Below are 13,168 nucleotides of genomic sequence, written 5' to 3'. Positions count from 1 at the left end.
TAGTCATTGCACCCCCATAGCACCCCCAAGTAAATATTAGATTTTTTTTTACAATTAAATTTTAATTTAACGTGTGGATGTGATAATATTTAACATACAAAACAAAAATGACCGGTAAATTATCATATAGATAGTAAAAACTTAAACCAAAACAGGAAATTTATGTTAACCTTTGACCTCATTTTCCACCTGCGAACGAGTGAAAGGTAGAGCTAGTGATAAAATGGATCGGTTTTTGTTGCCCAAATTTCCACAGGTTCAGTCAGAAATGAATGAATCTTTGGATCTGGATGAAGAGAGTCAACCCTCAACCACCGCAGCAGTCGAGGGTTTTGCCGCTGGAAATGCTAACACTAACGTTAGCTAACCTTGCAACACCATAGATGGTTTTCTGTGTGGCTGTATGTGTTCATGATTTCATGGAAAAGTCAGCAATTGTTCATATGTTTGTGATGTATATTAATGATTATTTCAGGTGTTGTTGAGGTTTTGTGCACGCATGTGTATCTGCTAGTGTTGAAGGTGTTTTAGAGAACAATAGGTACGCATGACCACTTCCTTCATAGCACCCTCAATAAAAAGACTAGCTCCTTCATAGCACCTGCAGAAAAAAAATTTCTGGAGCTGCCACTGCTGTTTACTATGAAATCCTGTATTTCTAGTTCACAAACTTGTCCCTTTTCACTAATATTTCCGACCAACTTCAATTCTAAATATTCCTTTCAACTTGAAATTATACATTTTTAAATACATAAACTACGGTGCTGTCTGGTGACATTGAGGGAAGAAAAATTACTCGTGGCTACCAAGCCCCCACAATGCGGGACAGAAATTGAGGCCAATGCGGAAGTGAAATAAATTGCAGTTCCACCCTCATCCGCTGGGGGCTGGCGTCAGAAGCGAGCAAATCCTCATTGACTCCCATGTTAAAATTACCAATTTCACAGCAGAAATAAACATGTTTACAGCCTGGTACCAAAACATGTTTTTGGTTTAAATGATCTAGTTTACACTCATGACAACTCTGAGGGGGATGAATTTTTTTCTCACTCTTCTGTTTAAGTGTATTAAAAGCCTAAAATTCTGTATAATTAATGAGCATCAGACCCACGTGACGCAAAGCTAGCACCGGGGAAAGGCCTCAGTCTGAGCCTCGGTCTCGCCTGAAAACTTCCGCCATTTTCAGTCTCTCAACTTAGACCATTAGTTGTAGCGTTTGTGCATTCTTTTTTGGATATTATTTGTGCAATTATTGGTCAAAATGACTGGCTGTGGTATTAATTGCACTAATAGAGCAACCAAGGAGTCTCCACTTCATTTTTTTTGGAAAGTAAAATTATATTTATGTATTTTAGGTCACTGCCGAGCTGAGCTTAGATTTTACCATGTACTGTTTAACCATGAAATTTAAATGTTATAGGGTAAAACCCAGTGCATTTAACATAATGCTGCACTTTAGAAAATGGGTTGAAATATAACATGTTGGTGGAGCTGGGTTCCGACTATCGGCTTGTGGAGCTCTCGGGAGACCTGTTTTCTATGGCGCCAGACCCGTGCCACAACCCGTGCACGCGGATTGGGTCCACAGCGCGCGTGTGAACGGGACTCGCGAGCGAAAATATACATGGCAGCGCGCGTGTGAACGGGACTCGCGAGCGAAAATATACATGGCGAGAGGTCATTTGTGCACTGAGAGGGAGCAAACTGTGTCTGTGAGCGCACAAGGATGTGCACAGGTGACAAACCTGCGTGCGCGCGTTGTCAACGAGCACACGGCAGAGGAAAACGTGCGCGCGCGGCAGCCTCTCTGCGCGCTCGGCAGCCTCTCTGCGCGCTCGGTTTCTGACTCCTGCTCGCTCGGTTGTAAGGGGTTTTGGCACTCTGGAGGCGCGGCCTGTGGCAGATCTTCTCTGTCCTCTGATTGGTTAGTTTACCCCGCACTTTACCCTCTACCTATCTATATAAAAAAGTCTGATATTCAGTAGTTGCTGGCATAGCTCAGCTGGGAGAGCAGGTGGCTCTCTCCCTGGAAGATCCAGGTTCGAGTCCGGGCAAGGAAAGTAGAGTAGATGTCATGGTAATCTTTCCTAATTCCTGTGATATTATTTTACAGTTGTGACCGTTCAACTGTCATTAAACGTCCGAATGTTTGCTGGGCAGTGTTTTAAAAAGTGCAAAAAGCTTAGCTCCCACCTCTGCGTTAGCTTTGGGTTGGCTTCAGGTTAGTTTGCAGCTAGTTTGACCGGGTGTCGTCAGTTGATCCCAGCCTTACAGCCCCACCCTCAGCTCCACCTCTCTTTCTTTTTGTGGAATTGTCTGGGCTTGACGGAACCTGAGGCACGGTCAAAATGGCGGTGGTGGCCACCTCCCATTCCCCCTCAAAAACGTGTCATTGGAGCCTATGGAAATGAATTGTCCAGTATATATGTCGATGGTGGCCACGCATTAATATTTCGTGGCCACGAGTTAACAATTCGTTCCCACGCATTAAGTATCTCATGGCCTCGAGTTACTTTTTTCCCGCTTAATGTCACCAGACGGGCACCGTAATAAACTATGGTCGATGCTCCATGGTCATCCACCATCTTAAAATACAGTAGCTGTTTAGGGACATTCGAGCTCCACGTTATGCGTTTGCACTATGACTGTAACCTGTAAGAACCAGCAGAGGGCAGCAGTGTACCCTGGAAGCATGGAGTCTGCTAATTCTACTAAGAAATTGAAAAGAATAATTACATAGTTGCTGTACTTGTTAGTTTGAATAATAAACCATTAAATCAAAAGACATAAAATCCAGGGTTACCTTAGGGAAAGTTCAACACGCAGGGGTTATATTAATAAGCTGATCGATTAACCCATACCAATCTTTATTAACAACAAACAATTTAGACTGCAAAGTAGAGATGAAATGATACACACGAGTGGGTAGTCTATTCGCTCTCATCAGACAGAACCCTCAGAAAGCATTTATTAAGGTCACACAAAATGGTAAAATGCACACACATTTACGCACACTAAAGTTACACCCCCCCCCTCACAGAAAGCAAACTTTCCCAGGTTCTTGGTATAACAGAGAAACGCTCCGTCTGGACTTCACTAGGGAGCTTTTTGTGATGACAGAACTTCAGACTTACAAGGTCGAACTTCCCTGCCGGAGCCACAGAAAAATAACAAAATATGAACAAGGAATGAACCTTCGTTTGAATTAAAAACACCAGATGATACCCAGACAAAATCATTTTCCATGCATCTAATACTGCTTTTATCCAACAATTCCCCCTGTTCAAACGAAGTTCATCCTAACTAACTTGGAAACAATATAAAACAATATAAACAACAACAACTAGTCTGTGATAGCAGGCAATGGTCGCAGCTGCAAAGAATCAACCTCTAACACACAGAAGACCACAAAGGAAGTAGTGACCTTCATAAAAGGCTGAAAAAAAAGTAACAACCTGTAACAAAATTAAAGCAGCTGTAACAATTTTCAACCTGGAATAAAATGAATGATTACAGCAGTGATCAAGTGATCTTCAGCCAACACGTCGGACATGTTCAGAAGAATAGAACCGGGGATAAAACAAGTTCTGGTTCGGAGCAAGAGTTTATAAAGAAGTTAGAGAGATCCAGTTTTTATTTTGGTAACCAACTTCTGCTTATTGGCAAACGAATTTGCATATTAGCTAAATGTTTAAGTACCAGCTAAATATTTTTTTTCCACAATGTTATTTAGCTCCACACTATATTTTATATTTTTGGGTCAGACTTAAATATGTATTTCCCAAATACTGATTTTGCTAAATGTTTAGCTCCAAAATAAATATTTAGCTGGTATCTAAATATTTATTTCGGAAAATAAATATTTAATTTACAAATTAAATATTTATTTCCAAAATAAATATTTAATTAGTAAATTAAATATTTAATTAGTGAATAAAATATTTATTTTACAAACTAAATATTTAGATCATACCTAAATATTTAGTTTTCAAAAGAAATATTTAACTACAAATTAAATATTTAACTTGCTAACTAAATATTTATTTGGAAACTTTAACATTTATAAATGTATGAATAACATCATGAAAATTTGACTTCAAAAAAGTGAACTCCCAATTTTTTTTCTCTTATGATTTGCTAAATAACCAAAAATATTGCTGTTAGATTATGACTGTTTGACTTTACAAATGGCACCCCATACTTCACATGGTAAACTTTCAAATACAGGTCAGTTCATTAAGCCAATCAGAAAAAAGTTTCCTATATAAGGAACCCAGCAGATTGCATCGAGTCACTGCCCAGAAAAATGATAAATAATCTTGTAAAGAGTGAACAAGAAAGTTTTACTGTACCTTTTTAATTGTTTTTAGGACGACATAGATAAAAAATCATAAGCATAACATTATTACATTACATTACATCATTTTCCTGTAAAAGTTTATCAAATGTTGTGAAAATAGCCTGAAGGGCGACTTTCCGACACTGGGGGACAGAATCTTTCAGGGGAACACAATTTCTCACAACACCTGACCTACCAGCTGACGTCACTCCTCCTCCGTGTGTGAATCGTGACAGCTTCAAGATCAAACAGAACAAGCTTGCTTCCTTCAGAACTGTAGGTTGATAAACAGTCATAATTATACATGGTTTTTTAAGTGGTTGAGTAGCTTGTTTTAAGCTTTGTGTGGGTTAGGCTTAGGCGAGACAGGTTGGAAATTGACTATTCTGTACAATCAAACTCATGAGTAGGCCACCGTAGCTGCAATAATTTCTCTGAACTGCATGGTGCTAAAGAGTCGCATTTTCTCACCATGATTTCAATGGATTTCACAACCTACCCATTAGATATATATATATATATATATATATATATATATATATATATATATATATATATATATATATATATAGAGAGAGAGAGAGAGAGAGAGAGAGGGGGGTGGATAGATAGATAGCTCAGAATGTCCTCAGAAGCTACCCTGCAGCTTCACAAGTACTATATTTAATCCGTACTGGTCACTTCACTTTATTGTTATTGTAATTTATATCCAAAGTGCAACACTGTAATCTATATCCTGCATAATTTATATCCTGCAATACTGTAATTTATATCTAAAGTGCAATACTGTAATTTTCTGCAGCTCATTCCTGTGCAATATCCCATCTGCCCTCCCGTCATATTTCTTTTCAGGATTTTCTTTATTGACACATATATATTTAGTCATCTTTTCCCTTTTACCATGTCTCTCTAATATTTTGCTCCTTACTATATTTTTTTGCTTTATTTTATTATATTTTTATTATATTTTATTATATTTTCTCCTGTATCATGTTGCTGAGAGACCGCTGCTCGTCATACACGTTTCATTGCAATGTTGACCCTGTGCTAACTTGCATATGACAAATAAACTAAAACTGAACTGAACTGAACTGAGATAGATAGATAGATAGATAGATAGATAGATAGATAGATAGATAGATAGATAGGCACTGGAGGACTTATGTAAAGTATTTTTCACAAGTGAATTTCCAAATGTGTTTTTATTCATTATTTTTGCTAAATGAACAAATACCAGATAACTTAACCAAACCAGTATTTGTTTTAATGTAATGTATTACTTGTACATATAGTTCATGAAGAAACTCAGCTGATGGGCCGTTTCAGAAGCTCCGTTGAAGTGTGCCTGCCCAAATGGTGCTGTCTCTTGTAACAACAGCAGCAACAACAACAACAACAACAATAATAACAGCAATAATAATAATAATAATAATAATAATGTCCAAGGCTCCTTGGTCTTCATAAATCAAATAATGTCCCTAATTGTAATTAAAAGTGAGCGCTGTGCGGTGGTTTCAGCCCCTTTGCAGAAGCGACCAGAGATGACCTCGGTCACGTGACCCGCAGACAGCCTGGGCGCCGCTTCTGCTGCGTGTCTGCATGTGTGTATGTTGCTTCTCACACACTGCCTAACTGTGGTTGACTGAGGCGCACCGAGGAGCTGCTTGCCGACTTCATAGACACATAGAGAAAGGCAGCTTAGCTCGAGCAGTAAAACATGGAGCTCTCGGCGGCGGGAGATCGCATTTTCGCCGCAGAAGCTATACTGAAACGGCGCGTCCGTAAGGTGAGCCGACGCCGCTGCCGCCGTCCTTCAGAGGTGTGACCGACTGCAGATGTTGGCCGCGGTCAGCACCGCTACGGTGCATAGGCTCTATGCCCATACAACGCTATGGAGGCCTTGCGGTTGACGAATGCCTATAGTTTGATAGCCTGTGCTAGCTAGGAGCTAACGCTAGGCTCTCGGTCTTTATGTTCAGACAATAGCAGAGCAATAAAAGCAGCGACACAAAGAAGCGACTAGCGGCAAAATAACAAGGCGGCCAGAGGATATGGGCAGTTCTAGCACACAGGGGAATGATTTCTTCACCAGCTAATTTTAGCTGGAGCTATATGGTCACAGTTTGCTGGCAGTGGAAGAAGTGAATGACCCACATTAAAGGCTGCCAGCGGGTTCTGATTTAAAGTGCCAAAACATTTGCTCCACTCGCGTTAAGATCTGATCAGGAGTCTTCCAGCCACTGATGATTAGGACTTTTAGAAGTTTCCTCAGTGCAGAAAAACTGAAGACTTTTACACCCTGGAAGGTCCCCTATAGTCTACAGATCTCCCTATAGGCTCCCATCTGTCTGACCCACCAGGCCTCAAGCTCCTAAAATGTTTTTTACATTAAAAGCAAATTCTGCTTCCCTGAAAATGCATCTCTGTTCGAGTTTAATTAAAAAAATTTGTTACTGGACTTAAACAGAACACGCAAAGAAATTACCAAAGTGAGATGTAAATACATAAAAATGGGTGAAATGAGCATGTTAGATTTACCTTTTGTGCATAGATATGAAAATAGTAAAGAATAAGACAAATCCCTTCAAAATTGAGATTTTTATTGATGCTTTCCCCAAAAGCAATCAACTCACATATGTTCTAATTTTTTAAACCCACCATCTTTTCTCCACTTGCAGGGAAGACTTGAATATCTGGTGAACTGGAAGGGATGGGCAATGAAGTATGTACCACCCCAAAAGCAGATTTAAAGTATAAATAAACAAAGTAAATCAATTTTGAAAAATATAATTTGTGCTTGTGTTATTTTCTGTGTTCTTTAGGCACAGCACTTGGGAGCCTGAGGAGAATATTCTGGATGACAGGCTGATTTTGGGCTTTGAGCAAAAGTGAGTAAATCATGTGTTTGCATACACGTTGGGTTTTTGACAGCTTTTCGGCCAAAATTCGTGACATTACATAAAAGTCATAATGCAATACACCAATCTGGACTGAATAAACACAAATGTCATTATTATGACATTATTACATTATTTGCTTTTGCAAAACATTTCATTTGAACTTAATCAAGACTTTACTAACATCTAAAGATCCTTTTCTGATTAATTGAACCTAAATACATTCATTTTCAAATGAGTCAAATCAAGCTCTGGATTCTGTTTATAGAGAATTGTATTAATTTGAATCACATTTTGCGAGGCACTTTACAGAAGCGACCAGAGATGTGAATTGAAAACATAAAAAATGTTGCAACGGGTAGAAAAACGAACTATGTTAAACCCTGAGCAAGAGCTGTTGTGCTGTTGGGTTATTACTTTGAAAGAAAAACAATCAGTTTAACTATCTGTCATCACATTCAAATAAAATGCACATTTATTTCACGTCTAAACCCGTTTTTAGCAGTCGTGAAAGGTTACGGCAGTGGGCAGAAATGACTTTCTGATGATCCAATTGTTGCAGCAGAGCTCAAACAGCCTCCAATAGTCCTGTTCAGTGTTAAGTAGTGTTTGCAGCACTTTTCCATAATTCAGTAAGCTGCAAGCACAGAACCAGCAATTTAGTTTTAAGTCTGTAAATATTATTCAACAAAACTTTTACAAAATAAACAGAGTTCTTGAGAAAACACTAGAACAACCTCAAAAACTAGAGTCAGCTCTGTCCTTTCTTGTAAATGACCTGTTTAACTTTTAATGAGTCATCCATGTCCAGGTATTAGGGACAGCATTGGCTCAGGAGGTAGAGTGGGTGGTCCAGTAATTGGAAGGCTGCAGGTTGGATCCTGGCTCCAACCAGAGAATGCTGCTGTTGTGTCCTTGGGCAAGACACTTAGCCCGCCTTGCCTGCTGGTGGTGGTCAAAGGGACTGGTGGGGCCAGTGTTCGCCAGGCCTCGCCTCTGTCACTGTGCTCCAGGGCAGCTGTGGCTACATTGCAGCTCATTTACCACCAGGGTGTAAAAGTGTGTGAATGGGTGGATGATTGTGTTGCAAAGCGCCTTGGAGGGTTGTAGAACCCTAAGAAGGTGCTATACAAACACAGGCAATTTACCATTTTACCAAATTTGATGACCTCTTCCACATTTTAGACCCTGTGCACACATATCTGGGTAATGCACTCAACAAAAATATTAGTCATCCACACCAAAGTAAAGATGAATGCCACACAAACAATTCTTTCAAAAACTCTGACCAAGGTGGAGATTTGTGAATTCTCCATCGTCAGCATTTACTTGTACAAGTAAATAACCAGGATTTTAGATTTCACGTCACTGTCCGCAACAAAAATGCTACCTGTGTTTACACTCGTTTGTTTTTACAAGCTCAATTACTGCTCTGTGTAGAAGATCACAGGGAAAGGATGAGGTCTAAGACCGTTATTGCCCGCCACCTAACTATTCCATGTCCAGGGAAGATTTTTATGGCGAAGAAGCTGACAATTTGGGGAACTACTGCCACCTTCAGGCATGCATATGAATGTGCTTCATAATGCACTGGAGTTTTTGCTGAAAACAAGGTAGTATGAACCCAATTAGTTTTGGGCAGTATTATGATAATACCGCACACAGCCACCATTTAAAAATACACAATATTGGTGTCAGTACCGTCGTGAAAATGCAGGAGATAATTATTAGATATTAAATGAAAGTCATTTATTGTGTAAAATTGATGTGTGGTGGAATTTTTATTTTTACTTAAATAGTTTAATATAGTAGACCTTTAGAGACGTTCCATAAAGTTTACAAACGTGTTGTCATCATCACATGACAGTGCAGAAGAGAGAGAGAGAGACGGGGAGAAAGATGGCAGGTCGCGTTCCAACCGACTTGGTGAAAGAACAAAACTTCTGTAGTTTGGGAGTATTTTGGGTTTTAGGCAAACAATAAAATAGAGCCGGTAAACACTGATGAGGCTATTTGTAAACTGTGCAAACAACCGCGAGAGATGGAGATCCCAGTGGCTCAGCAGAGAAGCAAGTCGGAGCAGAAATATTAGCCTACCATTTGGAGCCTATTCTTCAAGGAGACGAGGACCCACTTCTCTGTTGTAAATAGGCCTGGGATGATAACAAATTTTGCTGGACGATGTCCAACAAATTATTGACGATAAACAACATTACTGTCAACATTATTGAGACCAAAATAACTACTTATGTAATGTTAATATATCATAATAATGCAAGTACACCCTTTAAAATGCAACAGTTATACCTTTATTTAACATTGGAATTTCCAGAACCAGAAATTCTAAATAAATAAATAAAACAAACAAACAAAAAAATAAAAACAAAAAAGGACTTTCACTCTGTTAGAAAATACTGTACCAAAAACAATGAAATAGACCCTCCCCCTCCAAAACATTACATACAATGGCCTATCTCAGCGGTACTCAATAGGCGTACCCCTCTCATATAGCAGGTTGGTGTAATGAACCAGCAGCAACCTCCCCCATACACTGATTGAGTGAGTCAAGGGGACCACAGTCACTAGGTGACAGAGCTGACTCAGGGGGAGCATGTAGAGATTGATGAGCAGTGGTCTAAGAACTGAGCCTTGGGGGACCCCACATGTCACGGTGATCAGCTTTGATTTGTGATCACTAATTGAAACAACCAGATTCCAGAGCCACCTCAATTGTTTCCTCTTGATGTTGAGGTGCAGCGGATCTACTCCAAGCCCCTCCAGGATGGCGAGCTTCTCGCCCTATCTCTATCTATCTCTGACACCCTGTGAAAAAAACTCATTCTGACCGCTTGTATTAGTGATCTCGTTCTTTCGGCTACTACCCAAAGCTCGTGACCATAGGGGAGGGTAGAAACATAGAACGGTAAATCGAGTGCTTTGCCTTCCGGCTCAGCTCTCTCTTCACCACGACAAACTGGTACAACGCCTGCATCACTGCAGACGTAGCATCAATGTACTTTCAAGATAATCAACACCAAAAGATAGTTCATCTTTATGATAGAACAAATCTTCACCTAAAAAACGTACATAGCCTAAAGCAAAATGAGATCACTGCACCGAGATTTTAGTTAGAACTCTGATCATACAGAAGTCACTCTACAATTCTGTTCGTAAGACATCCTGATTTTGCAACCTTTGGTCTTCACACTGAATAAAGCAGAGCAGGATGAAGCAGCCACATGGTGTGCATCGTGTGGGTGTTGTGAAAGTGCATCACTGCTAAAGTCACTGTGACATTTTACTTATCAAACGGATGCTTATCTCATGTATTCAGACTATATTTTTTAAAAGTTATATATCTTTAACTTCCAGGAATCGTGTTTGACTTCTTATTCTGTTTGTCTTCACATTCCTTCTTCATCTTTGATTCTAAGAAGCTCATCTGAACTGAACTTCTTTTTTTGTCTCCTGCCAAGCCACTTGAAAGGCTCTTGCTGCTTTAGAGATGTTTACAGGAAACACAAACCGTCAAAAATTTGTACTGCAAACGGACACATCAAAAAGAAACAGAAATGGACACGACAACGAAGCTCTGCTGGCTAGATGAGCTTTTTACTCTACTTTCACACACAGCTATCATCTCTCTTAACTCATTATGTTTACTCCCATTGGCTTATGTGTCTTTTTCATGTTTTGGGACCGCATTCCTTATATTTCATCTTCTCTTTTAAAGGGAACGCGAAAGGGAAATGAGCGGACCAAAAAAGCGGGGTCCAAAACCAAAAAACCTAGCCATGAAGGTAAATTTTTGCATTTTTTACTTCTATGTTTCTGCATAAGACTCGGCTACTGAACCAGAAACAGTGTTTATTGGACTGTGACAGAGTTGCAAAGATAAAAATAAAACTGCCTGATTGCAAAAGTCCTAAAATATTGATGGAATCCTCTTGGGCCATATACTATTTCTTGCCTTTGCGGTCCCTTCAAAGAAACTGAATCTCTTATTTGTGACAATGCTCCCTTTTTAAAAACCATATTCTTCCTCTTTCAATATCTCTTTGTGCTCCATTTTTATTAAATCAAGTCAAAATGAGGCTGTGCTACAACAACATGTTTGTAATGACCTACTTTCCATTTCATGCTGGCATTTTCTCTTACAAATCACGAGCCACAGTGCAGTCAAATCCATGCAAAACTGCTGTTAGATACAGATTGTTGGTTGGCAAAGCTATGAAAGGTTTGTCCACCATACAGAACATTTACCTAAACCATGCTGGTATTAGTTAAACACGATGTGTTAGGATAATTTTGATTTTTTAATGTTTTATTTCCTTCAGACTCAAACTCCAAAAGGAGAGACCAGCAGTCGAGCGTCAAGTAGCCGTCAGAACACGCCTCGTTTGTCTCTGTCCACCTCTAGCAGGGCAGCTTTCTCTTCTGCCCCTGCTCCTAATTTACCATCATCCTCTTCTTCCTCTTCAAATATGGGCCCCACTCCTAAACTCAACTCTCTCGCAGCAACGCACAAGTTGAAGAAAGACATTCACCGCTGCCACCGGATGTCCAGGCGCCCTCTTCCTCGTTCAGACCCCATGGCATCGTCCTATTCTACTTCGGGTGGCTTCCCCTCCCGCATGCACGTCTCCCCATTTTCTGAGACCGTCCGCATCCTGAACCGTCGAGTCAAACCTCGTGAAGTCAAGAGGGGTCGGATAATCCTCAACCTGAAAGTCATCAAGCCAAGCAGGGGTAGCACAGGTGCAAAGAATATTACAACCGGACGCCAAAACATCCCTTCACGCAATCGCATCATTGGTAGGAAGGGAGAGGCACCTTACAGACCCTTCCAGCCTCCTCTGAAGATGTTGGGATTCCCAATGTATGGTAAGCCGTTTGGGCTGCAGTGTGGAGGTCCCATGTCATTTTACTCCCATATGGGGTCATGCACCAGCACAGGAGCTAGGAACAGCCACAGCACTTCCTCACAGTACCAGGCACCTCCTTCTCCTTCCAGCTCCAGTGGTTCTGAAGGAAAGTCTTGCACCAATACCACAGCTAAACTGTCTCCGCCCCCTGCTGAGGCCTCACCTTTCAGCAAGTCCAATAAAGCTCTCGCAGAAACCCAGAAAAATTCACCTGCTCGGGTCTCATCCTCAGATGTAAACCCTGGAGTCTTAGCATCTTCCTTCCTCCCTTCATCTCCATCTTCTTCTTTAGAAGATGAAGAACAGAGTTCCATGGACCATTCAGCACCCTCAGATACTGGCAAGAAAAATCCTCGCCAACACAAAGCTAAACATCAGTCGCCCTCTGTTCTTTCCCCCGTTACTCCAGCAGAACAAACCCCTACCTCCGTTGAACCCCAAAGAGTACCTGCTGAGGGAGACCCCGACTGGCACCCTGAAATGGCACCAAGCTGCAAGGATGTGGTTGTGACAGACGTGACTACCAACCTTGTCACGGTCACCATAAAAGAGTTCCCCACTCCCGCTTCCGGGCCCTCCTCACCTTCAGCTGGTCTGGAAAACGCTTCTTCTCCTGCTCCTGTCACAGTGCCCGAGGAGCCGTCTTCTGCAAAGCCATAGGAGATCAGATATTAGGAACTCGATTGCCATTGAAGATGAAAAAACGAAACATAACAAGCCAATGTTGCCACTTTGGTGCTATTGTTGAGATTTGTGAAGCAGTCATTGAAATGTATAACTAAACACCGCCCTGCCACGAAATGGTAAAAGAACATATTTTTCCAAAAAAAAAAAGTAAAAATTCAAAATGGGGGCAGCTGATAGGCCCGCTTGCCATTTATATTGTCATATTTTGTCCACATGCACAACATTGACTCTGTGAAGCAGATTTGGCAGGAAACAATATTTGTTTTCTCTCACTTGAAACAAAACTGAGTTTTGTCTGTTTGCGATACCAGTTGTCCTAG

General features: G+C 40.6%; 1 protein-coding gene across 1 annotated transcript; it reads left to right on the top strand.

Annotated features, from left to right (window-relative positions):
- Window positions 1-5,922: 5,922 nt before the first annotated feature.
- cbx6a (chromobox homolog 6a) lies at window positions 5,923-12,995 on the top strand. Its single transcript, XM_070552580.1, has 5 exons — window positions 5,923-6,125; window positions 7,018-7,061; window positions 7,162-7,227; window positions 10,970-11,036; window positions 11,574-12,995. Exons 1-5 carry the CDS (start codon window positions 6,057-6,059, stop codon window positions 12,819-12,821), a joined length of 1,494 nt encoding a protein of 497 aa, XP_070408681.1. The 5' UTR covers window positions 5,923-6,056; the 3' UTR covers window positions 12,822-12,995.
- The last annotated feature ends 173 nt before the right edge of the window (window positions 12,996-13,168 follow it).

The sequence above is a fragment of the Nothobranchius furzeri genome, chromosome 6 (assembly GCF_043380555.1).
Source record: "Nothobranchius furzeri strain GRZ-AD chromosome 6, NfurGRZ-RIMD1, whole genome shotgun sequence".
NCBI classification, from domain to species: Eukaryota; Metazoa; Chordata; class Actinopteri; order Cyprinodontiformes; family Nothobranchiidae; genus Nothobranchius; species Nothobranchius furzeri.
This window is presented reverse-complemented; position numbering and strand designations above follow the sequence as displayed.

Excerpts from the sequence above, each read along its gene's own strand:
- cbx6a (XM_070552580.1), top strand. The coding sequence starts at position 6,057 with ATGGAGCTCTCGGCGGCGGGAGATCGCATTTTCGCCGCAGAAGCTATA. Across the intron at positions 7,062-7,161 it reads TGGAAGGGATGGGCAATGAA|GCACAGCACTTGGGAGCCTG; the intron begins GTATGTACCACC and ends TGTGTTCTTTAG. Across the intron at positions 11,037-11,573 it reads CAAAAAACCTAGCCATGAAG|ACTCAAACTCCAAAAGGAGA; the intron begins GTAAATTTTTGC and ends TATTTCCTTCAG.